General features: G+C 40.3%; 2 protein-coding genes across 3 annotated transcripts; one reads left to right on the plus strand and one right to left on the minus strand.

Annotated features, from left to right (window-relative positions):
• Nucleotides 1-87: 87 nt before the first annotated feature.
• cep15 (centrosomal protein 15) lies at nucleotides 88-19394 on the plus strand. Of its 2 annotated transcripts, XR_012598849.1 has the most exons (6): nucleotides 88-188; nucleotides 977-1079; nucleotides 1572-1640; nucleotides 2208-2384; nucleotides 16030-16083; nucleotides 19236-19394. XR_012598849.1 is itself a non-coding variant. In XM_074676674.1 (4 exons), the coding sequence occupies exons 1-4, from the start codon at nucleotides 91-93 to the stop codon at nucleotides 2382-2384; spliced, it is 447 nt and encodes a 148-aa protein (XP_074532775.1). In that variant the 5' UTR covers nucleotides 88-90; the 3' UTR covers nucleotides 2385-3422. The 2 variants fall into 2 exon arrangements, 1 of the variants encoding a protein (XP_074532775.1); XM_074676674.1 differs by lacking the exons at nucleotides 16030-16083; nucleotides 19236-19394 and having other exon boundaries at nucleotides 2208-3422.
• Nucleotides 16907-22106, minus strand: fezf2 (FEZ family zinc finger 2). The gene is made up of 4 exons (XM_074676664.1): nucleotides 20663-22106; nucleotides 20181-20315; nucleotides 19938-20070; nucleotides 16907-17528 (listed from the first exon to the last, which is right to left on the minus strand). Exons 1-4 carry the CDS (start codon nucleotides 21416-21418, stop codon nucleotides 17278-17280), a joined length of 1275 nt encoding a protein of 424 aa, XP_074532765.1. The 5' UTR covers nucleotides 21419-22106; the 3' UTR covers nucleotides 16907-17277.
• Nucleotides 22107-24861: the final 2755 nt, after the last annotated feature.

The raw sequence follows: 24861 nt of genomic DNA on the forward strand, positions 1-24861 counted from the left end.
AAGCTTCCCTAATTATAGTTTAAAATTTATATAAATGCGCTTTTATTTTGGTGACGTATTTCCGGTTATGTTGAAACTGAGATTAGCTTGATGCGAACCATTTGTTGTTTGAGGAAGAGCCTGCTGTTGCTAGCCATGTCGGCTTGTTTCGACCAAGAACATGAATTGTTTAAGACACACGAGGAAATGTGAGTAGGTTTTCTTTAACATATTAAATTTTTATCATCAAATTTTATCCATAACAGCGTCGTTGGAGGTTTAATGTCTGCCCTGTAGATAACCGCTGTCCTTACAGTCGGGCTTCTCAGAAAACTTTTGAAATGTATTGATTCTCAAGCCTCGATTTGTTGATGAATGTCTAACAAGGCTTTGAAAACGACTCATCGTTTTGATTTGCTCGTTTTAACGTACCTTGTATTGTGTAGACGTGTAGACGATAGTATGGTTTTGGTACGACGTTGAAGTTTGCATCTTATTCCCATTAGGCTCTTCCACATAGGCCCTGGTCTAAACCACAAAACTACAATTAAAAAAAAATTAAATGGATCACGGAGAGAAGCTCAGAACTCCTAACACACAGTTTAAGATTTGCAAAGCAGGTATTCAACGGCTTTTTCTCCTACTTAGACCACATAAGACCAGCATACAAGTCAGTACCTGGGTTTTTCAGGTATAGATGAGAATAAATAGGTTCTAAGTATGTTTTCAAGTTTTTTAATAAAAAAGTTGTGAAATGGTCGTACTACCAAATACAATAAGTGGGTGTAAAAAAATAGTTTTTTCAAAGTGGGTTAAGTGGTTTTGCATCAGGACCTTGTCTCCTCCTTACCCTAACAACTGACTCAGGAGCTATGAATGAGGTAGTTTTTGTGATGTTTTACATTAACCTGTCCATCAATGGAAACATTTACAGTTGTTTATGTTAATGGGTTATTAGTATGTTGATGATGAAGGCCTGTGTTGTGTTTGACATCAGTCTGAAGCAGATGGAGAGTCGCAGAGAGCATCTGAAGAGCCAGACAGAGAAGATGTTGGAGGAGTCTGAGGCTGCTCGACAGAGGAACAACGCTCTGCTGCAGGTAGCACTGACTGGTTTAGGATAGGATGAGTTAATCCTTTATTTTTCCTATAACAGGGAAACTTAAAGAATTACAGCAGCAAACAAGAAAGTAGAAAGTGCAAACAATACAATAACAATATAAGTTGGAGTAATATAATAAGTGTAACCTTGAAAAAAAATGAATGCCAGTCATCACCTGCACAGGCTCCAGAAGGCAGCCCAGGACAGAGCTGGCCTTCTTCACTCAGTCATGCTCTCCTCTGTCCTTTACCCATGAACAGCAGTTTCCGCAAACATGAGCCTGTTTGATTTATGTAGACTGGAGTTTTTCCAGTCTCTGTTTTGCAGAAATAAAAAAAAAAAAAAACTTGTAACAGCTCATGTAACAAAGCAACACGGTTCAGAGGACAGTGATTGAAAATGAAACTGTTTGATGATGTATGCTAATGTCAAATGCTGTTCTGAAAAAGATAAACTTATTTGTGACCATGTGAACTTTGTGTTACCACAGGATATGCAGCAAATAGAGGATCGTCTCAGAGGAAGACATTTGCCACGCCCTGACCTCCTGGCTCTGGAGGTATCAAGCTTAATGATGCTAACATTTAAGTTTAAAGTCACAGTGCAGGATTTTCATGTTGCATTTTTATTCTGTCAAAAAAAATTATAACCTTTTAATAAAAGTTTTCCTTCCTTTAATTTACTTCCTTTTCTTAAAAAATAATCTCTGTAACACAGAATAAAGCCCTGAGCTATAATAAACAAGAATCTGTTTATTTGGGATAAATTATGCAAAAAAAAAAAAAAAAAGGCGGTATTCTGCCATAAATTCCAGGTAGGAACAGTCACACTTGGCTAAAACTAATTTTCTGACATGCAGGTGTAAAAAGCTGAGACACTGAACAAAATAAGAAGTCCTGAAAATCATGTTTTGTACTTGAAAGGAAATTGTTCTCATTTGAGAGGTTGACCCTCAAATGTTCATTCCTCTCTGCAGGCTGCTGAAATTCTCACCTGACTTCTACTTCACATCACTGAAAATCTTCATCTTTTTGTCTCAGTTTCTGAGAGTTGCTCCGAGAAGAGTCAGATGTAGTAACTTAAGACTTTCTGATCTCACATTGAGGTTTATGTCCCTCTATTCCAGACACGATACTGGACGTATGTAGAAGAGTCTATTCCAGCCTGGGAAAACTTCTTCCTGGGTAAAGGTCCTCATCCCACTGATAGTCCAGAAGAGGCAGCCACAAGGACAAAACAGAAACCCAGCACAGCCAAAGACAGGGGCCTGCCTCCTCGTCCTAAACCCAGGACTGCTCGATAGGTGAGGGGTGGTGGTGCACTGTAACCTGGGAAAAAGCTGGAATGGGCACAGGGTGCTGATGCCTCTCTTTGAGCTCTAAACAGACTGTGGTGAACAGATTCAGATTACTACAAGTGTCTTTGTCTGACATCCTGAGCAGATATTTTCATGAATGTAGTGCTGTGTGATAACCACCAGAGGGAGCCAGTGTCATAGGTAAAAGTCATGTGTCTGGTGAAGCCCCAGATAAGACTGTACCACAGCAGCTCCCAGCCTGGAGGATTCTGTTTAACATTTCAACGAGTCAGAGCCAAAATATTCAAGTGGTTCCCAGACAGAAATGATTTATTTTTTGTGCTTATGAAATCTGACACATGAGCAGATTCAAAGACTGAAACCAAGCTTTTGAAAAAGAGCTCTCATTCATTTGTGCACTTTATGACGTTTCAACACGGATCCGGACAGATCGTGATAGATTCACTGATCAACAAGCCAGTATGATGGATCAAAAAAGGTAAAATACTATTCTATATCACAATCTTTAAGGCTCAGCCTTTTTTTGAAAGTCCCACACTTTGCATTTGTGTCTACTTCCACCTTAAGGTGCATCCTGTCATCAATACAGCCGATCAGGATATTTACTCCCCTGATAAGATTAAAACAGCTGTGTGGTGATATTTTTGTCACATTATTCAGGAAACTTTTCTGCATGATTACAAACTTTTAAAACAGATCCTGGTGCTGCACCAAAAACAAAAAAAGACAGCATCTTTCTAGCAGAAGTTTTGCACTTATAACTGAGAAATGTTGCACTTTGTTGTCAAATATAATATAATTTTGTTAATCTTATTCGTATGCATCTGGGAGAATATGAAAGTGTTACAGAATGATATATAATATCTCCTGAGTGTGGTAAAATTTTAACTGTCACACGACAGACTTTGTGGTTTCAACAAATATCTGATTCCAATATTAATTACTGTAACCTGTATCAATGTGTGGAGCAAAGAAATGTGTTTGTAGAAATAGTAAAACTGTCACAAAATTCCAATTTCCATTGAAGCCAAATTTGATGGTAAGTTTTTAACATTTGACAAATTTAAAAGCACTGGTTTTTAAATAAAATGTATTAAAACACAAAAGAACCTAATATCTTTTTTCTTCTTTTTTTAATTAAGTATTTGCTTGTTTATTAAAAACTTAAAGTAGTCATGTTATTGTTACACATATTTCTCCAGACTTCTTGTATGTATATACTTCTCAGTATGACACTGATGCAGTTACAGGAGGATCGAGCTGAGACACGAAACCCGGTAACTGAGAGCTCGAGAACCACCCACCTATTGGTCACCAAACACTGGTAAACACAGGTCTGGTTCCTCAAGTCTGGGGTGCATGCAGCCCCCTCCCACGGTTCACTTTTACCTCCTCTCTCTGCTCCACCACAGTTGGCATCCCCCTCCCTCTCTTTAACCCCTAATTGTCCGTGATCAAACCCGAGCAGGGCTGACACGGAGTGGCGGCTTGACAGACGCAATCATCCGGACAGCCCAAGTTGAAGTGGCCGGTGGTTGGCAGCTGCCCTGCTCCTCAGCTGGGGCCCCAGCACCGTCGGCCCTCAGGGGTCAAATAGCCACCGGCCGCCACTGACTGACTGACCAAGTGGGCCAGTCTGGGCTGATGGGGCTGGGTGGTGGGGTGCTGGTTTTGTAAAGGGGCAAGTACCACGAGGTCAAGGCCACAATCGGAGGAAGGTATGAGTGGGGGGAGGAACAAGAGCTGTGGGTCCAATCATGTGTGACAGGATCAGTTGGTGGGAGGGTGAAGGGGGTGGGTGATGAAGATGCCATGCAGTGAATTATCCAAAAGGGGGTTGAAGAGCACGATCTGGAGCCCTTCCAAATGACTAGCCCTGCATTATGCATTCTAATGGCCGAGGCCCCAGGGTGCTGGAGCCCGAGTCACGGCTGCTGTCAGTGGCCAGACCTCGTTTCACCCTGCCAGCCACAGACGACAACAATGACCCTCAGACCGCGGTCCGGCTCTCCTCCAGCCCTCCTCTGTCTCTGGTGGCGTGGCGTGAATCTTGGAGCCACACGATTATGCAACGCAGTTCAGCTATTGAGTGCCCACTGAGAGCCTGACACATAATTGAGCGCAAAGCCGCGCAAATGGTTAAGTGTCGACTCCATTTGATTGGATAATGGGTAATTGCACGCTGCATTTCATTCAGTGACATGCTGCGGGTGCACAAGGGGGCAAGTGAAGGGGAGGGGAAGAATGGAGGAGGGAAAATATTTTGGCGTGCTGCGTTTTTGCAGCCTGTTATTTCACACTTTGAGTCTGTTGCATTTGTTTGGATCTGGGAGCCTGGGGTGATCACAGATTTGTATCAACTGCTGATGCAATTTAAATTGCAAATGACTTCATTTTTCATTGTTGGGGAAATCCATTTTTGATTGTCACCCTCAGTTTCTGAATCCAGATTTTTCCGATCAGAGCGGCTGCTGAGTGTCGTGCCTGTTGGCGCTGTTTGAGGCTCTCCTCTGACCCTGTGTGAGCTTGTGAGTCCCGAGTCTTTCCTTTGATCATGGCATGTCACCTCTACTTAAGAGCCCGGGCTGCCAGCGCTTTGTCTCTTCCTTCACAGAGGCCTTGACTGTTGTCATGTTGTCTCACATTAAATAGAAGGCTGCATGTAGTACACTAAGAGGAAACAACACTGGCCTTAAGGTAGCCTGGCCCGGCTCCCTGTTGAGCAAACAGGCAGAAGTGTAATATTTCCTCTTTAACAGTGCTTCTCTCCCCTCACTGTGTTACTGTATCCACATAAGCTGCCTCTCAGCTCTCCTATAGCTCTCAACAGAAGAGGTTTCTACCTTTTTCGAAATTTCTGCTCTCAAACAGAACCAGCTTTCTTCAGCTAATGTGAAAATTCTTCCGCAGCTGGACTCGTGTAAACCTGAGCTGTGTTATTGCTCTTAAAGACGCTTAGCGGGAGAGTGTGCTTGCTGAATTCCACTTCAGTCACTGTATTGATCGAGCTTCCACGGATGTCTTTCTGCTGTCGCCTGGTAAAGTCAAAATGAGCGGCGCTATTCACATTGACTCATGGATTAGGTGTGCAGCTGAAAGAACACGTATGAATTTTGTGTTTGTGTACTTGCGCCTTTTGTTGATATTGATCGTACCTGGGCATGGATCCACATATGGTAGCAGCATGTTGTGTTTGATTCTTAATGAAGTCCTTTATGAGGCTCTAATCTGTTTACGATCACACATCGCTCAGGTAAACACTTAGATTGGTTGAGAAAAAGCAAACAGGTAATCACTCTGGGTTTTTCTGCTGCAGCAGGCTGAAAAAAAATACTGTCACGTTGGTCCAATTGAGTCGATTTAATACTTTCCAGCTCTACATTTGACATCATACAGACATAAACACAAGCAGAGATCAGTTTACACCATGGTCCAATAGCTTGTCACCACATAAATAATAACAATAACAATATTGAAAGTAATAAATTTTATTTATAGACACCCAAGGATGCTGTAAAAAAAAAAAAAAAAAAAAACAGGGTAAAAACACTTCAACAATAGTTTTCTAGCTATGTATTTTTTTTCCAATGAAAAAAAAATCAATGAATCAATGTCTTGGAAAGTTTATTTTTGACCACCAAACACCATACCATACTGTACTGTACTGTACCGTATGTGGCACCTTTTGGATTTGTATCCTTACTGTGAACCTCAAACACTATATGCCAGAGTTAGTTTAAACATTACACCAAATGAATGAAATTACTTCATCCTGTTTTACTTTGAAGTATGTACATATTTTGTTACTTGTTTTATTTCTGACATAAAGGGTTCTGCACATTTCCAGTTGCACCACATTGGTCATGCAGCCAAGAGAAGCGGTTTTTAAAACAGCCCTAACAATACGTACTGATTTGGGAAAACACGTAGTGTGCTGTATCTGAAAAGTAGAAAAATCTGCAGTATGCAAAAAAAAAAAAAAAAAAATGCGGTCAACGAAATTGTAATTACTTCACACAAACCACTTTTCACTTTTTGTCATACCATAAACCAAAGAACCAAAACCAAAGAACCAAAACCAAAGAACCAAAACCAAAGAACGAAACCACAAGTTGATGCCACAGAAGCAGTTTTGCTATCACCTGAACCTCTACTTTCCAAAGCTGAAAACCAGCAAAGCTGCAAAACAGAGTCAACAGGACAGTCAGTCTACAATCCAATGTAGGATAAATTTAAGTAGACCTTCACAAACACCAAACTTGTTCTGTTTTAAACAAAGAAGGGTGGTATTTAGATGGTAACTCACAATATTTAGTTTATTTATGTTTAGACAACTTGATTTATCCCAATGGGCAATTCTGATTTTGCAGTCCACCTAGGCTTCACATATAACAACAGACAGCAAGACGAGACAACGATGAACATAATATAAATAAGATAAAATAAAAGTTAGTACATGACAGAAAGGACATTGATGCACAGCAGTCTTCAACAGACCCTTCCTGTAGCCAGGGTCAAGCAGATTACATTACACATCCACAATTAATGGTAGGTCAAAGAGAACATGGAGATACCCAACAGTGCAATAAAGATCCCATACAGTTACAAAAACTAAAAAAAAAGAAAAAAAAAGTACCAATATGTCAGTCTAACAGACTGCTATCAAGGTTAAGCAGCCTGATGGCAGAAGGAATGAAAGACTTCGAGTACTGGTTTGTTCTCCTACTGGGGGCACCCAATACCAGATACATTAGTCACATAACACCAGTACTAACAATAACTGACACATTTCAAGGCAGCCACAGTAGTCTTTTATGATATCTGATTAAACCTGGAAAACAAAATGCCCTCAAGAGAAGCAGCGTAGGCTTTAAGTCATTAGAGCCACCGTCAGGAGTCAGGAAACAGCGATGTGGTTGGTTGATTTGAAGGGGATGTCTGTTTTGACAGAAGCTATCATAAAGACAATCACCCAAGATAAACAGTTGCACAGAGGTAGAGGTAGTTAATCTCAGGATAGCACAGGACTAAACTCTGATCCCTGTTAGATGCATCTTTCAGTGAAGCTGAAAAAAAAGAAATGGCAAGTTAAGACCCTGGGTTCATCATACTCTTTAATTGAAGGAGTATAATTATCGAAAATGAGGCACATGACTTTAGTGTCCTTGGTTCGTTTTTGCACTGCTGTCATGTAAATCAAACCAATGGTGAATTTATTAAAAGACTTGTGTTTGGCTCCGACGGCCCTAAATACAGCCACTTTGCTTGTCGTTCAGAATCTGTCTTTGAGAGCTCTTCCTAGTCTAAGCTAAGAGCTTGGTGTTGTGAGGCCCAGAGTTGCTGGATTCCATGTCTTGAGAAAACAGTAGTTGTCCTCCATCTCTGCATTTCTGTTAGGATATCCTGCCTCAAGATCCATCATGTTCTCTTCCAGCTCTGTTCTCTTGTCCTTTTTGCAAGAATCTCCTCCAAAAACTTGGACTCCTCGGATTGCAACCAATATGATCACCTTAATGGTTTTTCCTTTTTTGTCATTTTGATATATCTTGCTCGGAATCTTGTAGGTTTGGGACATCCTCAACAGAGCTCAAGCCTGATCATTTAGATTTCATCAAATGAGGTATCAAACTCGATTCTTCTGAAGTTTAGAGGAGACAAGTGACTTTTGAGCTCTCTACCATTACCTGACCACTGGTCCCCTTCAATATTTAGCATCTCTTTTATTTAAGCTGACATGTTTTTTGTGTTGTTTTGTTTTCTGTTGTCATCATGAATGCTCATCCTGTACTGATCTGCTCTTGTTGTGACGAATCAAACAGACTTTGATTAAGCCCGAGGTGGGATTTCAATTGTGTGTGCTCGCTGAGTGATTTATCATTAACACGGTGGCCTAAAGTGAAGGAGGAGAGGACATTTCCCAGCAGGGCCAGGTCAGGTCAAAAGGATTAGCCGTGGCACCGGACATCCCGAATCAAAAGATCCTCTCAAACAATGGCACAGGGCTCTAATACCACGAGAAAAGGGCTGAGTACCACCAGAACGTGATGCAGAAAATGGCTCATTGGTTTGCAGAAGCAGAGGATTACATTAATTTGCTTGTGATTAGTTATACAAAGAGGTACATATTTGAATAGATCGTGTTAAGAGTGTGTTGCTTTGTTTTGACATAAGAAGGGTCTATTATTCTGTCTTGTATACAATTCACAATAGTTGTCTACTAGCGACTGATTTTACCACATCTATTTCACCTAATATTGTCCCCAAATTTAAGAGCGAGCATAACAAAACAACTAACTGTTCTCAGGTCCCTAATTTAATTTAGTAATGTTTTACTTGCTTTTTTTAAAAAATATGTAGACAAAGCAAATTTGCAAAAAACACAATTGACCAAAGACATAAAAAAACTGTATGGTATATAATTAACATTAAACATAATAATTTAAGAAGGTATGTCAGTTTTGTGCGTGGCCCCTACAGAGCAGCACAATACACAAAAAAGTGATTAGGTTCTTGTTTTTTCCACGCTCAACAGGTCGACCAACCCTCCAGACAGTTTAGATAAAAGAAAAGGAATTAAAGACGTTCTTCATTATTGGCCCCTGAGGGGACGGTGCAGATTGTTCTGGGTGTGGAGATGTGTCAGTATGAGGAGCTGCTTTCCCTGAAGCAGGTTGGGATTTATGCTTTGCTCAAGAGCACCTCAGCAGTGCTCCAGCTGTGAATTGATATTTCTGGAGCCATTAGTCCAAACCTCTATACTACTGTCTGCACAAGGACTAGAATTGGTAACCCTTTACTTTTAATGTCATGTTTTTTGAGTGGAGAAAAAATGTTGTTGCAACCCAATAATAAGCCATTTAAGTCACATTAGATAAAGACCAGTGTAATCTTTTTTTCGAAAAAAAAGAAAATTGTGTTTGTGTCTTGGAGTAGACACCTACTGACCACTGTGGCAAAGCCCAAGCTCACTGGTGGTGACAGCCAAGCACCAGGTTTTCAGTGTACCAGAAACTCAAAACAAGATTCAACATCATAATAAGTTGTTTGGCATTGGCAAAGAAGATTTGGCAAATTTTTCATGAGCACAACCCATATACTCAGCTCTGCTGCTCATCCCACCAATACATGTTCCAACATAGCACCATTTGAGGTGCAGACGGCCTAGCAGTCCAGGTCACACCTCATGAGGTACACCCTCAAGCAGGTGGCCCAGGTTTGAGTTCATCCTGTGGCCTGCTTCCCGCATGTCTCTCCAGAGACTTAAAAGTCAAATAAACAGGCTTTCTAACAGTATACTGTTTATTGACAAGAAGCATTGTTACAACAAAGAAATAATCAAACACAAATTTTCTGACTTTTGGTAAAAAGTCAGTGAAACTATCTTAACCTCTTAAGACCCAGCGTCCACTTATGTGGACATTAAATTTCTGCCTCTCAGACCCATGATACTTCATTTTTTACACTTTGGCCTATTAGCCACATTAAGGTACACTGCCCACATCATCTTTTGGTGATACCTCAACATTACACCCATTGTAGTGAAAAAAATACTTATGTAAGTAGAGTAACACTAACAATAAAAACTAACGGAACTCATAACACAACCAAACTTTCTGTATAATGACCACATTTAGTTAGGTCTTACTTATCCCAAATATGAAGGTGAATTAAAAATCGCACACCAGACAAAAGCTCGAGTCTTAGGAGGTCAATAAGGATGTAAAATATCATGACACAGTATCAGTTTCTACAACCCATCCATGGCGAGATGTGTTTTCAGTGCATTTGGTTTTCTTCAGCACATAACCAGAGATCTGTCATTTAGACGATCAAGAGACTCCACCCAGTTTTCAACATCTTTATAACGTCTTTCCAAGTCATCTCATTAACGGGACAACGCTTATCTTTGGCGTATTAAAGTTTGTCTCGTAATCAGATTATTAAGGAAAAAAAGCAGCTTCACTGAGTTAAAGTGTGCTCTTTGGTTATCAGGGTATGACATCAACCTTTTGGCTCCATCAAGTTGGCCCTATGTAAGCTTTGACTCTCCCAGTGCAGTCTGCCAGCCCCCAGCAAGGCTGTATTTTAGCTTCCTCTCTTTCTTATACAGTGACAGGAGATGGAGGTGTATCATTTATGTTAATTTAAAGAAGAAGATGGTGTAAACTGATTTATTAAGAATCCAGAAAAGCATTTAAATTGTAGAATTGTTGAACTGTCAGTCAGTAGTTGTGTGAGGTTCATAATAAGAGTAAAACCCAGTGAAGTCAGATCTCCATCCATCCTCCTCCTCCTCCTCCTCACCTAAGAGACACAGAGGTTCCCTTTCCTTCCTCAGCCTGAAGCTAAAGACCAAATAGACTCAAATAGACGTTTGGATGAAGGGGTGGATGATGGAGGTCAGGGAGTGGAGTTTGACAACAGACGAGTGATGAGAGCTCCCTCCTTGCTCAGTTCCCAGCAGCCCAGCACTCCCCCTCCCAGCCATGAAGCACCTTCTCTGGGCCCATCGTGCCCTTGACATGCCAAGGCAGGCGGGCAGCCACATCTCTGGGACAAGCTGCTGCTGCTGTCTTTAAGACATTCTGATGAGGTTTTGGTGGAGAAAGGCTCGGGTTGACTTAGTAAAAGAATCTAAATGAGGAGCGAGTGAATGCAGCTGCTGTTCAATTGTAATCTGTGTGTTTGGCTGCGTCTTGAGTGGCTCATTTCCATGCATCACACCCTGGATTCCCCAGCGCTGAACCAAAACACAATCAGGGCCTCTGGTTATTTTAAGACAAACCAGCATCACTTATATCATCCTCTTTTGCTCTTTATGAGGCATGTACTGTCATTGTGTTTCATTTTTAAAGGACTAAACTGTGGCATGCTCAGTCCTCCATCCTTTCTGCATCTTCTCATTTAAAGCAGGAACAGAGATGGAGAGTGATGAGAAGCCACTGCTCATTAACCCACACAATGAATCCTGGAGCTCATTGTGCCAGAGGGCCACAGCTCCCCTAACGAGGGGGGCGGGAGGGCCTTTCAGGCCCCTGAGCAGAAACTTAATATTAACTTCACAATCAGAATTATTCAATAAGAGATGAAAGACTTTTGACTCATGATGTCTCAAACATTTGAGCAATGTCCCTGTCCAAAGTAAAATTTACAAAATGAATGTTAATTTATGAGGACGATTATTTTCAAACACACTGTTCTACCAGTTTCACAAATGTCAAACAAAGCATGCTTCTCATATGCTTCCCATAACCTCTGCCCTGCACACGCAGAGTATTTTTAAACCACAAACTACTAAATGTGCAGTGCTTGGAAATGGAACTGTTCAATTTTTAGTAGCTCTTTGGTGACAGTGACTTTAAAAAACTAGAAACTTCAGTGATGTATGATAAGTCGATCACTCATTTAAGTCTTTACCAAAAAAATGTCTCTGGACAGCCACTGGTTGAATACCAAAAGAAGTTACTAATTTGTAAAGTAAAAACATGGTTTCAATGGAAGGAGATCTGCTCTTGGATCTTTGGTTTCATTTTAGATAAACAAAAACTAATACATTCTTATATTCAGGGGGTTATTGACAAGTTTAAACATACTTGTGAATATTCTATTTCATTTTTGTGAAGTCTGTTCTGATAAAAGGTAACAAATACTACACACTGCACCTTTAATCCTTCATCCTAATAGAGGTGTGCTGCAAAATTGTCACTCACATCAAAGTGAAAAAAGAGAGTAAGGAAGAAAACTTGTGCGTTATGTTTTATAGGCTGGGAAACAGAATGATGAAAAATATAATCGAGTTTTGACATCTACTTCAGAATTTAGGGATGAATTTCAGGTCATAGTCCTGATGATCTGCATGAAAAGAACAAAAGACAGTATTAAAATCAGGAGGTTTTAGTCAGAACTCTGATTTAACATGGAAAAGGGTGATTTCTCAGCCAGAAACAAAACTGAATATTTAAATTTGTTAGTAAATTAAGAAGTTTAAATGAGCTTATTCTCTTCTAAGTGATGTTAAAAACCTGAAACGCCTGTTTTGCTGTCTAAGTGGCCCATAGCAGAAGCTGAAGTAATGTTATCAGATGTTGTGGGAACTGAGTCTGCTGGCTGTATAATGACACAAACTGTCGTCACCCCTCCACCCTCTCTTCTTGAAAGAAAAAGAGCTGCCATAGTGCGGGGACGCTTTAATTGGAATTTCATGTGGGCTAAACTGAGGGGAAACTGATGTAAGTTAACATTTGGTGGACTTAATTGGTCCCTTTCTCTCGCTCCTCCTCGATCGGGCACTTATGAGCCGCTGCTGAAGCTTCCCGCTAATCTCCCATTTACAATCAATTCAATCCGCCAGACAAAAAGTCCGCCTCTCGCTTTTCTTCTCTTCCTGTCTCAAACGAGCTCTTTTGTCGGCTCTAAATTGCCTGAATCCCCCGGTGATCCCCTGGTGGCGGAGAGAGCAAAAGAAAGATGTCCTCATGCTGTTGTTGACAGCCGATTAGCGCGCGCTCCCGATCTCCTCCGCTGGCCCCCGCCTCTAATCTTCCCCGCATGCGCGCGCCTTTATTAAGGCTCCCGCTCGTCAATTAACGTGTTTGTGGATGTGGAGCCGGTTGCTCAGATGATGAAGGTGCTGAAAAAAAAAAGTGCAGAGAAAAGCACAACCTGCCTGGCTTTAGGTTGTTTACTTCTCTGACACTGTTGTCCATGCCCCGCAGCTTGTGCGTGTCTGTGTGAGGCTGTGAGTGTGTGTGCTGTCTGTTCTTTCTCACACTTTGCTATGGGAAAATGTGAAGCAGGCGTGTTAATTATATTTTATTTTATTTTTATTTTTTTTTTTGTTTTGTTTGGAACTCAAAGTGTAATACTGTACTTCTAATTTCCAGATAGATGTAAATAGGGATAATATGTATCTCAATACCATCTCTGTTGTACATCTTTAACTTTAACAAGCCATTCAAAGTTTTTATTGAAGGTTTCTTCATCACACTGTCAAAGTGATTCTCCTGCTATTTCAAGCATTATGGCAAAACAGTGTGATACAAAAGCACAGAAAAAATAACATTTGTAACAGTTGTTCAGCTTTTACTACAACTATTTTGCAAATTATTTTGTTATGGATTTGATCCAGTTGAAAGTAGTAGGGTTTCCTTCCCTTCCCATGTTGCACCTTTATATTTTTAGACATGTTTTTCTACTTTAAGAATACATCATACATGCATGGTTTGATGATGAAACCACTTTTTCCATAATGCCATCTTGTTTCTTGACATCACCTGGCTGTTGTTCAAAAAACGTGAGAGACATTTTCACTTCCTTTTTATTGAAAGTGTCACTCATGCAACTCAAATTCCACTAAAGTAGAGGCAGTGTGGAAATATTGTTGAAACCAATTTGCAAAACTGTTTCAATCTGTATATTTAAATCAAGATTGTGTTGTTTTATGGTTAAATTTGTCACATTTTGAATCTAAGGATCTTGTTAAACTGCAAAATTATTGTTCCTCTCTTAGACACAGAGAATTTGCTGTCATTTCTGGATCCTGATTATATACAGTAGCTTCCTCTTTGCATGGAACAGATTTAACCTGAATTTGTGGATGGTTTTTGGAAGTCCATGCAGTGATTTCCACTACAGAGTCATATCAGTTTTTAGTGCTGTGCTGCCTGAGGGCCTGGAGATCAATAGTGTTGTCACTTTTGTACTGTGTGAGGTTCTTTTTCATAACAATGTACTACAGTTGCACCTGGGAATTTGATCTAATCTCATTTGACTGATACCGAAGGACTGAGTGGTGAACTTCTTGCTATCTTTGTCAGTGAGTCATTTATGTTTTTCCTTTTTTTTAATTGTTCCATTATTTGATGTGTATTGTTTTAATACCAAAACAGTTCTCATAATGATGAGAAAAATACAGCAAACAAAAATTAGGAGGCTTTATTGGGAAAATTCTTCAATTTGTTGTGCCATTTTCTGGAGACTAATCCCAGTGAGTCATAGTGGATTAATTATTCACCTGAGTTAGAGGCCTCTGTGGAGGAAGCTCAGACAGCACACCACTTCATGTGAGGATATGATGCAGACAAATCATTTCAGTGATTTGATAGTGACAGTGGACAGGACACGTGAGGGGAGGGATGGGGGAGTGACATGCAACACTATTTCTGCAGTCTTAGCATGCACTCATCTCATTATCCTTCATTATCAGCTCCACTTATCCCTGATATCAAGAGGCGTTTTATCCGCAGATAGTCGATGTGACCTCGCAGGTTCGTTGTCAGAGATTTTAGGATTTTCTTCGCTCCAGCAGATTATGTACCTCATGAACACACTGAGAGGGCTGGTGTCGCCCGGTGAAGCCCACATTTTCACGTTTCTGTCTTTATCGGTCCGTCCACGCGTCCTCAGTGTGAGTGAACCAGGTGAGCAGAGCTGTGTCTGGTAATATCAGCCGTGCCGGGCCTCTGCAGGCCTGCCGGTCCGGCTCAGCGCTAATTGGCTGTTAATAGAAAGAGCGCCATTTGGGAGCACGGAGCTGCCTCTCGACAGAATGTGTGCAGGGATAATATTGTTCCAGGAGCCGTGAGGAGAATAACTTGTGCTCTATTAACGCAGAGGCCCAGATGAGGAGCTGCGGCCTGAGTGCTCCATTATCTCCGCCTCTGATGAGCGGCTCCGGATGAGACAGTCCCCAATCAAGCCTCCCCAGGCCGTTTAACTGCTTAATGTAATTCGCTTTCAAGAGCCCATGTTATCTCTGATCATTTACGCCATTACGCCTGAGTCAAGTGTAAATGCAGCATTATTAAGATCGTGTCTGTCAATAAATGTTGAAACAAAGTGGCTGCAGAGTCTACAGAGGAGCCAGGCTGAGTCCATATGTGGCTTTCTAACAACACTTCAAAATAAAAGACCCACAAAGTTGGGCAGATGCCGATGCTGTGAAATATTGAATAAGGTGCAAGTGAGAGTGGACCTATTGTGAAATTTTTAACTACCATCATCATTTGATGGTTAAGATATTAAAATGTTAGGCATCACAAACTCAGCAAAAGGAAACGGAAATATACTACTCATTTTTCTATTTGGATTTTTGATTATTGTGGTCAATTTTTTTATTAAGTTAAATGCAAAATAAGACAATGTTTTATCTGGACTTGATATTACTAAAATTATTAAACTGTACATTCAAAGAGAAAAATAAATCATCACCAATAGTTCACTTTCCATGGTTTCGAAATTTAGGATGGAGCCTCTAAAGTCCCTAAAGATCAATCTTTTACTTTGTGTGCACAAAAAGTTTATCCTTAAATTGTGATCTTGTTTTGCAAAACTTTAAAACTTGTGCATGAACAATAAATATTTTGGACAAAAAAAATAGTGAAAATGTTCCTAGCAAACTTTATTTACCTTTATTTGTGCATCTTAATGGTTTATCTTGTGGGATTAGTTCATGATATGTGTGCTCTAGTTGTCATCTTACATTTTGCTCTCACATCTTATCTCATGCAGATTTTTGTTCATTATTGAATCATGTCAAAGCACGAGGATAAATTTACCATGTGTATAATTTTACAATTTTTTTTACTCTTTGGAACTCTCACTTTTGTGGCTTGTGACCCTTTTTTTCTAGATGCAACCATGTGTCCTGTATCCCGAGGTCATGGTTCTTCATCTCTCAGCTCTTGTAAGTAAATGTTCCTGTATTCTCAACACACAAACTTTTGAAAGATTTTTTTCCCAAACTGAAAAAACACACACACAAAAAAAATCAAAATTAATCACATATTTTATATATATATATATCTATATATATATATATATATATATATATATATATATATATATATATATATATATATATATATATATATATATAAAAAAATATATATATAGGTGTGTGTGTGTGTGTGTGTGTGTGTGATTAAAGCTCCTGTAAGTAGTTTTGATGGTCTTTACATGTGTTCTTATTTACAATAATACATCTTCATTGTCTGAGCAAACAAAAACAACCATCAACAAAAACAGTGACTATTCATGCATCCTTATTTTTATTGTCTGAAACCACTGTGACTATGAGTAGGTGCTACAGAATTTTTTAAGATTTAGTTTTGCCTGTACTTCACAAAAGTGGCATAGAGCACGTTGTCCACAGGGGGCGCCAGTCAACAGAAACAGAAAGATATTCAGAGGAGCTTTAAACATAAAATGCAAATAAAATGTCTTGTTGAGATAATGAGAAGGGACAATTCTTATTTGTTGTAATTTTGTTTCTGTTTTTAATCCATTAAGCTCATTTATATTAACGCTTCAAGTCCTTTTAATTTGAAATCTGGCATTTATTTTTCCATTCTCTCTCTATCACGGTTAAATTTCTCTGCGTAAAACTGTGTTAGGTCTTTAGAAATTATGTAAAAGTTAAGACAAGACAATAACAAAAAAAATACAACTGGCATCATATTATTAAGATTTATTTTCAAATACCTTCAAAAAACAGAAACAACATGGCTCAAACATTCAGTTTTCTTTATAAGTTATAACTTATTCACATTAACTTTTTTGTCTGTGAAATACACAACATGGCAATGATTCACATTTTAAATAACATTCTTTATTTCATAGCCTATTATTTACATGTCCGTGATGAAGACAGATGGTGTCCTCTCTGCTCCACGCTCGTGTCTGTGCAGAATAATAATCCCCGCTACGCTCCTGTAGTGTGTGTTAAGTGTGTGTCGTACCCTCTGCCCTGCTCTGTGTCACGACTCAAGCAGAACGTCCCACCTGTCCCTTCTCAGACCTGTTTGTGCAGGCTACAGATGCAGGACATGAGCCAGTCTTGTGCTGAAATGCATGGTGGGACTTGAGCAGCAGCTCCCCCTCAGCTCTGCAGCTCTCTGGAGGCCTCTGCGGCTGCGCTGTAGTTGTTGTCGTGCAGCTTCCTGATGTGCTTCTTCAGGTCGAAGTTGCGACAGAAGCCTTTGCCGCAGGTGGCGCAGGTGAAGGGCTTCTTGTCGTTGTGCGTGTGCATGTGGAAGGTCAGGTTGTAGACCTGGTGGAAGGCTTTGTTGCAGATGGAGCACTTGTACTGCTTCTCCCCGCTGTGCGTCAGCTTGTGGTTCTTGTAGTTTCCTGAGAAAAGAAGAAAGAGATCATGAGCAGGAGAACAGACGAATAAATGTAGACAGTGGTTTTTAAAGTATACATGCTGTCAACAAAAATCTGTCTAAAACATGTTGACACAGCCATCAGTTACATAACTACAAATATACATATGTCTTTATCCTCAGCTGACCCATCTCCTCTTTGTCCTCAGGGGTAGAATGAGTCAGGAGGTCTTAGACCCAGCTCTTAGTCAATATTTAGCTCCGATTATTGAATGTTGTTGAAGGTTGAAGTGTATTGTTCCTGTGATTAATTATAGTTAGTCATGGCTACATTATTCTACATAAAAAAGCACTACTTCTTGCACTTGATGGCAGCACCTGCAGCCAAATAACTTGCAGCATTAGACAAAAGCGTCTGCTCAAAGAAACTGTAGATATATCCCCAGCGTTGCAGGCTTGTGTCTGTAACATGACATGTTCACTCGTTATACCAGATAAACAATCTATGTTTTAGTAAAGACACTGACTCTGAGTCAGATTTATTTCATCTGTTTCGTCACTCCTGTGCGTCCCCTTCAAAACATGGGGAAAAGAAAAGTCTTGCATGACTTTTATGAGCCTGGAGTCATGTCTTAGTATTTATTTTATCCAACAGGTTATTGTAGAAAAAAAAAGATTTTACAGAGAAAAAAAAAGTCAAATTTTGGGCCAGGCCTTTAATGTATATATATATATATATATATATATATATATATATATATATATATATATATATATATATATATATATATATATATATATATATATATATATATATATATCATTATTTAAAACTGTAAAGCACATTTGAATGTTATACAATATATGAATATTTTGAGACTAACCCAAACAGTCTTTCTATCTCAGAGAGAGTGTATTGAAGAAAAAAGGAGCACTGCAGCTTCAGTGTTGCACAGTTTGGCACAAATTAAACACATCCCTCAGAAGTAGTTTTAGGAATTTAACAGAAAATATGCACCATAAAAATGCTGCTTTGTATTTTTTCACCATTTTTTGATGTTAATTCGCCTCTGTATTTTATTTTTTGTTTGTTTCTGCATTTTTTATAGAATCAAGTTTCTGAGTGCAGACAACCTGCAAACCTACAAAACCAGATGCAGTCACATATTTTCAGAGAGAATAATGTCACATCTTCTCTCAGTGAAAGTAAAGAGGGATTGTTTTTTTAAAGTGCATTTAAAGTAAATCAAAGAGGGAGGCAGGGAGCCCCCTGTGCTGTTTACTGGGAATCTCAGTAGAAAGTGAGGATGAAAGACCCCTCTGTCCACTCTCCTCTTTTCTTTTCCCCCGCCAAGGTCAGCAGTTCACCGTGAAGTTAGAGCCTCTTCGGTCCCTCCGCCCTGCCCAGCCTTCATTAATCAGGGTTTTGTGTGTCGAAGTCAAGAAGTTGTCAAACTTTGTCAAAATCAAGCGCAAGCGACAAGTGAAGACAAAACCCGGCCCGGTTCCTCTGACTGTGCCGGGGTCTGCAGCAGCTGACCCAGAGCAAATGCAGCCGTCTCAGAGGGAGAATTAGTCTGTGTAAAGTGACATGTCCTATTTCCACTGATCGCTTCAGTCCCATCGCAGACTCTGCAATTATTTCCTCAATCATTAGACTCTCACAGATAACTCCGAGCTGCAGCAGCAGCATATGTTTCTGCTTTTAGTGCTGATTTTTTTTTTATTTCAGGAGCTCTGAGGATTCCTCCACAGTGAACACTCTGATCCCTGCAGCAGCAGCAGCACCGGAATGTGTCCACACACAAACACACATTAATCCAAACCACTGCGTCCCTCAAGGACTTCACAACTGTCTTTGTTAGCACAAGAAGAAATCCTGTTTCCTCATGCCAAATTAAACTCAGCAAGATCACAGCGCTAATAAAAAAAAAAAAAAAAGCTTTTTATTTCTGAAAAGCCTGAATCTCAGGACAAAGACGTAGAGGAGTGAGTTTCATTTGACGAGAAAAAAAAAGAATTCCGATGCACAATGAGCAAGTTTATCTCTCAGTGAGCGTGGATTTTTTTTTCTGTTTATCATTTAAGGGGTCGAGCTCGGATTTTAGAGAAATTGAATCATGATGTTAAACAGATGACAAGAAAAAAAAAACGACGCCTCTTTTAAAATAAATTCATAAATTTGATTTTGGAGAATTTTCGAATAATACAAACAAAAAAGAAGGAAATTCTCCCCTTGGGTCGCAACAAAACCAAAGATAAACCTGTGATTTCTTTTTCGGCCTGCACATCAAAATATAATCACCGAGGTGTATTTGAAATACTGAAATAATTTTAGACAACTCGAAAAGAAGAGCCAAAATAAAGATAAAGCAACAGGGCGAGCGTGTTTTTTGGATTTATCATGCACACACTAACACAGAGGCTTGTTTACCTTTCTGATGGAAACCTTTCCCGCAGAACTCACAGACGAAAGGTTTGTACCCGGCGTGGATCCGTACATGAGTGTTGAGAGTCGAGCTTCTGTTGAACGCTTTCCCGCACTGGTTGCATTTATGAGGCTTTTCCTGGATAACGAAAAGGAAAACATTAAATTAATAAATAGTTTAAACATGCTATTTTAATTAATTCCAGGTTATGTGCAGATAGGAACCATCGTGGACTCGGCGCGTCTCACCTGCGTGTGGATGATCTTGTGCCTGCACAGCGTGCTGGCCTGTCGGAACCCTTTCCCGCACACTTTACAGACGAAGGGCCGGGCCCCGGTGTGCACCGGCATGTGTCTGGTTAGATTGTAATGCGCGTTAAAAACCTGCAGAGAACAGAAAACAACGGAGACATTATTTTATACATGTTTAACATAATTTAAACTGAGACACTTCACAAACCAGCGTGCGTACAATTATTCAATGCAGGTGTTATTGTATTTATTCTCTTACAAACTAAATTATTGATATATTGAATGTTGTTCGTTCAGATTAAATGATCTAATTAATTTTTTCAGTTTATTTCAGTGTTAATATTTTTCAACATCTACTTTAAAATGTTCTATAAAGATAATTTTAGAGTGTGAATTCCAATATTTACATTTCTGGTAAAAGCCACACATGAGTTCAAAAATATGACACAATTAAACAAAATGAAGTGAAGTGATTTTACCTTTCCACACACTTCACATGTAAAGTTTTTGGGCTTTCCATCTGCGGGGCTGCTGCTCAGTTTGCTGTGCGTCTTGACTCCGTTCTTCTCCGCGCTCAGGCCGTGGTTCTCCTTCACAATCTGGTCCAGCTGCCCGGGCAGATGTTCCTTATGCGGGTACTGAGGAGTGGGCAGCTTCTCGCCTCCCACCGCGGCCAGCTTGGCGTTCTCCAGCAGCAAGAGTCTGTGGTGCGCGGACAGAGAGGCCTGGGCCTGCGAGCTGGAGAACCAGTGTCCGGCCAGCAGCTCTGACTGCTGGTAGGCAGAGTCCAGGTAGTTGAGATAGTAGAGCGAGCCTCCGCTGGGCACGGCCACGGCCTGATGGATCACCTGCGGTTTCACCACCCTGCTTCCTGAAGTCAGCAGCGGCTGTTTCAAACTCGGCTCCGCTTTGCCACACATCCCGCAGTTCCCTTTGCACGGACCGGCCGCAGAGCCGCAAAAAGTCCCCCTGAAACTGGCTCTCCACAACTCCGAGTAGTTCATCAGCGCCTTGGCTTGCAGGTCGTAACTGAAGGGCTGCAGAGGGATCATGCAGGGGATTGGTGAGCAGAGCCCGAGCAGCTTCTTCCCCTCTGCCCGCTCCTCTGCGCTCCCCTTCGGCTCCGAGCTCTTGGACATGATCCGGTCTATGGAGAAGGCCAGGGTCTTTGGAGCCGCGGAGGTTCCGGTCCTCCCGCAAGACATCACCGTCTCCACAGAGGCAGAACTTGCCATTTCGCTGTTGTTGTTGGTCTTGTTGTTTTGTTTGCAACAGAGCAGAAACTTGGCGTGAGCAACTCCTGGTGTTTTAGTCCGACCCGCTCCTGCAGCTGCCCCGCGTCCTTTCACTCTGCTGAGCTCCCGGCACCACAGACAGGAGGACACATCAGTTTAATAAGCACCTTGCTGTCACAGTGTCACGCATTTGCATTCAAATGGCCATTCCCCCCGCAACAATAGCATCCAGGGGTGATGGATTAATGCTCATTAACTAGTGCACACAAAATTAACAGGACATTACTGAGGTCGTTTGGGAAGTGGAGAAGAAAAAGCAGACGAAGAAGAGGAGGAAAAAAAAGAGAAAAATGTTGTAGCCGGAGCTCCCGGAGGATGCTGGAGCGTAAAGTTGAGTCAGTGTTGGAGTTCAGCTCTTTAATGGTCGGGTGGGAGTGGAGAAACCAGCCGACTGCTCTCTGTCACACACTGGCAGCGCCCGCCCCTCATCAGCGCGGATCACTGTCTCCTGACATCAGCGGGCACCCAAACTCTTAACTGGGTGACAGGGAGACGCCCTCATCAACCTGCCAGCCTCTGAAATAAATCTACACAGGGGCTGGCATGAGCTTTAAAGGCCACCGTATGTCATCTGTGGCATAAAAATATAACCAAATGCGGAAGAAAGGCGATTATAAATGTGTTTCCACCTCTGACTAAAGAAATTTGAGGCTTTATTGTCTCCCTTTCTTCGCCTGACAAGTCGCTTATCTTTTTCTTTTTCCACTTTGGGAAATGTTTTCAGTAATCCTCTGAGATGATGGGATCTCTCCTTTTCCACGCCGGATTATATACTTACTTACTATTTGTATAAATTCGAGGACGTCCAATTTCCACCTGTTTAAGAGCGCAGACTCCCTTTGGATCCCATTAAACGTTGTTCCTCCTTCCCTCTATTGAAAAGAAGCAATTTTCCAGAGCGATTCAAGGCTCAACTCAGCGCAGGGGAGGAAAAGGGAGAAAGAAAAAACACAAGCTCTTTCACTTTTAGCCACTAAAGCACTGCGTGAACCTGGTTTTGTGTTTTTTTTTCTCCCTCCTGAAATAGAGGGACGGATTAAAGAGGGAGAGAGGGGAAGAAAAAGACTTAGCCTGGACAGAGGTATACAGGGACAAATGAAAAGAGGCTTTTTCTCTAAAGAGGCACAGGCCTACAAGGAGTTTGCTGGAATCCACTGCACTGTTGTGTGAGAGCCACAATGAGCAGCAGCTCCTCTGTGCGCAACAAGGGCCGCCTTCAATTCATGTGTTTGCAGGGCCATTTCACCTGATGAGAGGGTGCATGGCGGATATATGGAAACAAAGTTAACGTGTGGATGATTTTCACAGCACTTTTTTTTTTTTTTTATCAATCCTGATACATTTGTATCAAATAGCTGCAGGATTTTTCAGATGTTCAACAAAAGGCACTAAAACATTCGTCTTGTTTTAGCTTTCTTTAATTTGACAGTTAGGGAGGAAAGTGTCTAAGTTGTATTTTAAATCAGGGACGGAGCCAGGTTTTAAATTTTGGGTGGGCCAAACCAATTTTGGGTGGCCCTTAGATTACAAAAATATAGATATGGATATAATACTGTTACTATGTACGTTTTAAAGCAGATTCGGTTGCTTTTTGATCCTTTAATATTTGATCAAATTCTAGTTCATCAGAGGGCAATGTGTCTCAAAGGTATCTGCCAAAGAGTAGTGCATTTATTTTTTGCTTTAAGAGTAGCAACATTAACCACAGTCAAATAAAAGACAAAAATCTACAATCTTTCCCAAAATCATTTTCTAGTCACACCAATATAACATGAGTCTGAGTGAGTCATAACTTCTTTACCAAGCAGCTAAAAAATTGCCAAACTTGGCTCATTTCATAAACACATGGCATTTATCTATAACAAAACGAGCCTGACGAGACAACATTTTTTAATATTCCTCTTTAAAAAACAATTTAAAAAAGAGGGGAATTTTATTTTTTTTTTTCAAAGAAAAGTTTGAGATGGGACAGCCAGAAAGTAGGTGGGCCTGGGACTATTGGGCCCACCCATGACACCACCCCTGCTTAAAAAAAAAAATTAAATTGATAATTTGTCACCTTAATGGTTGCACATGAAAATTCTGGCTTTAATCTAATCTTTAATCATCCGTTTTCTGTCTTTGTGATCAGGTATCTTTCCTGTCCCTTTCAGCCCACCATAGCTAAGCTGCTGCAGTGTCCTCCTGCTTCCTGCTGCCTTGATGATAGAAAGTAAGACACCATCATGCTTCTGAGCTGCACATTTCACTTATGAAAACTCTTATGAGGCTAAATAGATGGGTCAAGTTTTATTTGCCCTTTATGTCAAATGGGATTAACTTCATTTTTAGATAACAGTGAGCTAAGCATACAGGTGCAGCTGTTAGACTGATATCTGATTACAACCACAACACAAAAAGAAGCAGAGCACCATTTTCGGAGTGAATCGCCACAGATCTGTGGATGAATAAATTGAAGAAGTTTACCTCAGCGCAGAAGTGACCACTGGACATCAGCCAGAAATCAAATTTAACGCAGGTTAAGGTGGTAAAGATTTCTTTACTTAGTTCAAATGGACTGAAAAACTGTTGGAAATGCAAAGATTTTTAAACATTAGAAATATACCAAGCCCCAAATTTTCAATCACTTGGACTTTTTTTTATGTAATATTTCTATCTCTGTTGTTTTGGAAAACCAAGGAATTTGCACACACTTTATGAGCTGATGAAAGAAATTTAATGCATTTATACATTTAGTCTCTGTGGTGAGAAAAAAACTCATTTTTATTATTTATAATGAATGTAGATATAATACTTATACTACCACTAATTATAATTATACTGTAACAATAGTTATATTACGAAACAACAATAAGTTACATCTCATTGCACCCGATGTGGTGAAGTTTGATGGTCGTTCTATAATTAGCCATGTACTTTACAACAAATTCAAATGGTCTTTGATCCTTATTCTCATTTTTAGTTTTGATACTAAAGTAGTACTACTAGTAGGCAAAAATAAAGAGACTCAAACCATTTCCCGAACCTGAAGGAAAACATTGTTATCTGCTGTAAACAGGCGACCTCACAGGAAATCCTTGCAGTCAGTCAAATGTGGACGATTGGGGAACTGCAGTATTTTTCACCAAAGCTTTGTTTTCTAACTCTAAATTCTGTGGCTCAAATCTAAAATGTAGAAACATTTAATCGATGAGTTCCTATAAGATGGAAACTAACCTGGAAACTAAATCTGTTTGCATTTGCACATCCTGAAAAATGTGAAAATTTCAGGAGCAAGGTGTGTGAAGATGGCAAAAGCAGGAGAGAAGTATTCAAACTCGAGACCAAACGCTTGATTTTTCCCTTTAGTATCCCTTCAAGATATCCTGTAGATCATATCAGTT

This window comes from Halichoeres trimaculatus, unplaced genomic scaffold, assembly GCF_033239565.1.
Source record: "Halichoeres trimaculatus isolate MK-OKI-2021-1 unplaced genomic scaffold, fHalTri1.1 fHalTri1_scaffold_1, whole genome shotgun sequence".
In the NCBI taxonomy this organism is placed as follows: domain Eukaryota; kingdom Metazoa; phylum Chordata; class Actinopteri; order Labriformes; family Labridae; genus Halichoeres; species Halichoeres trimaculatus.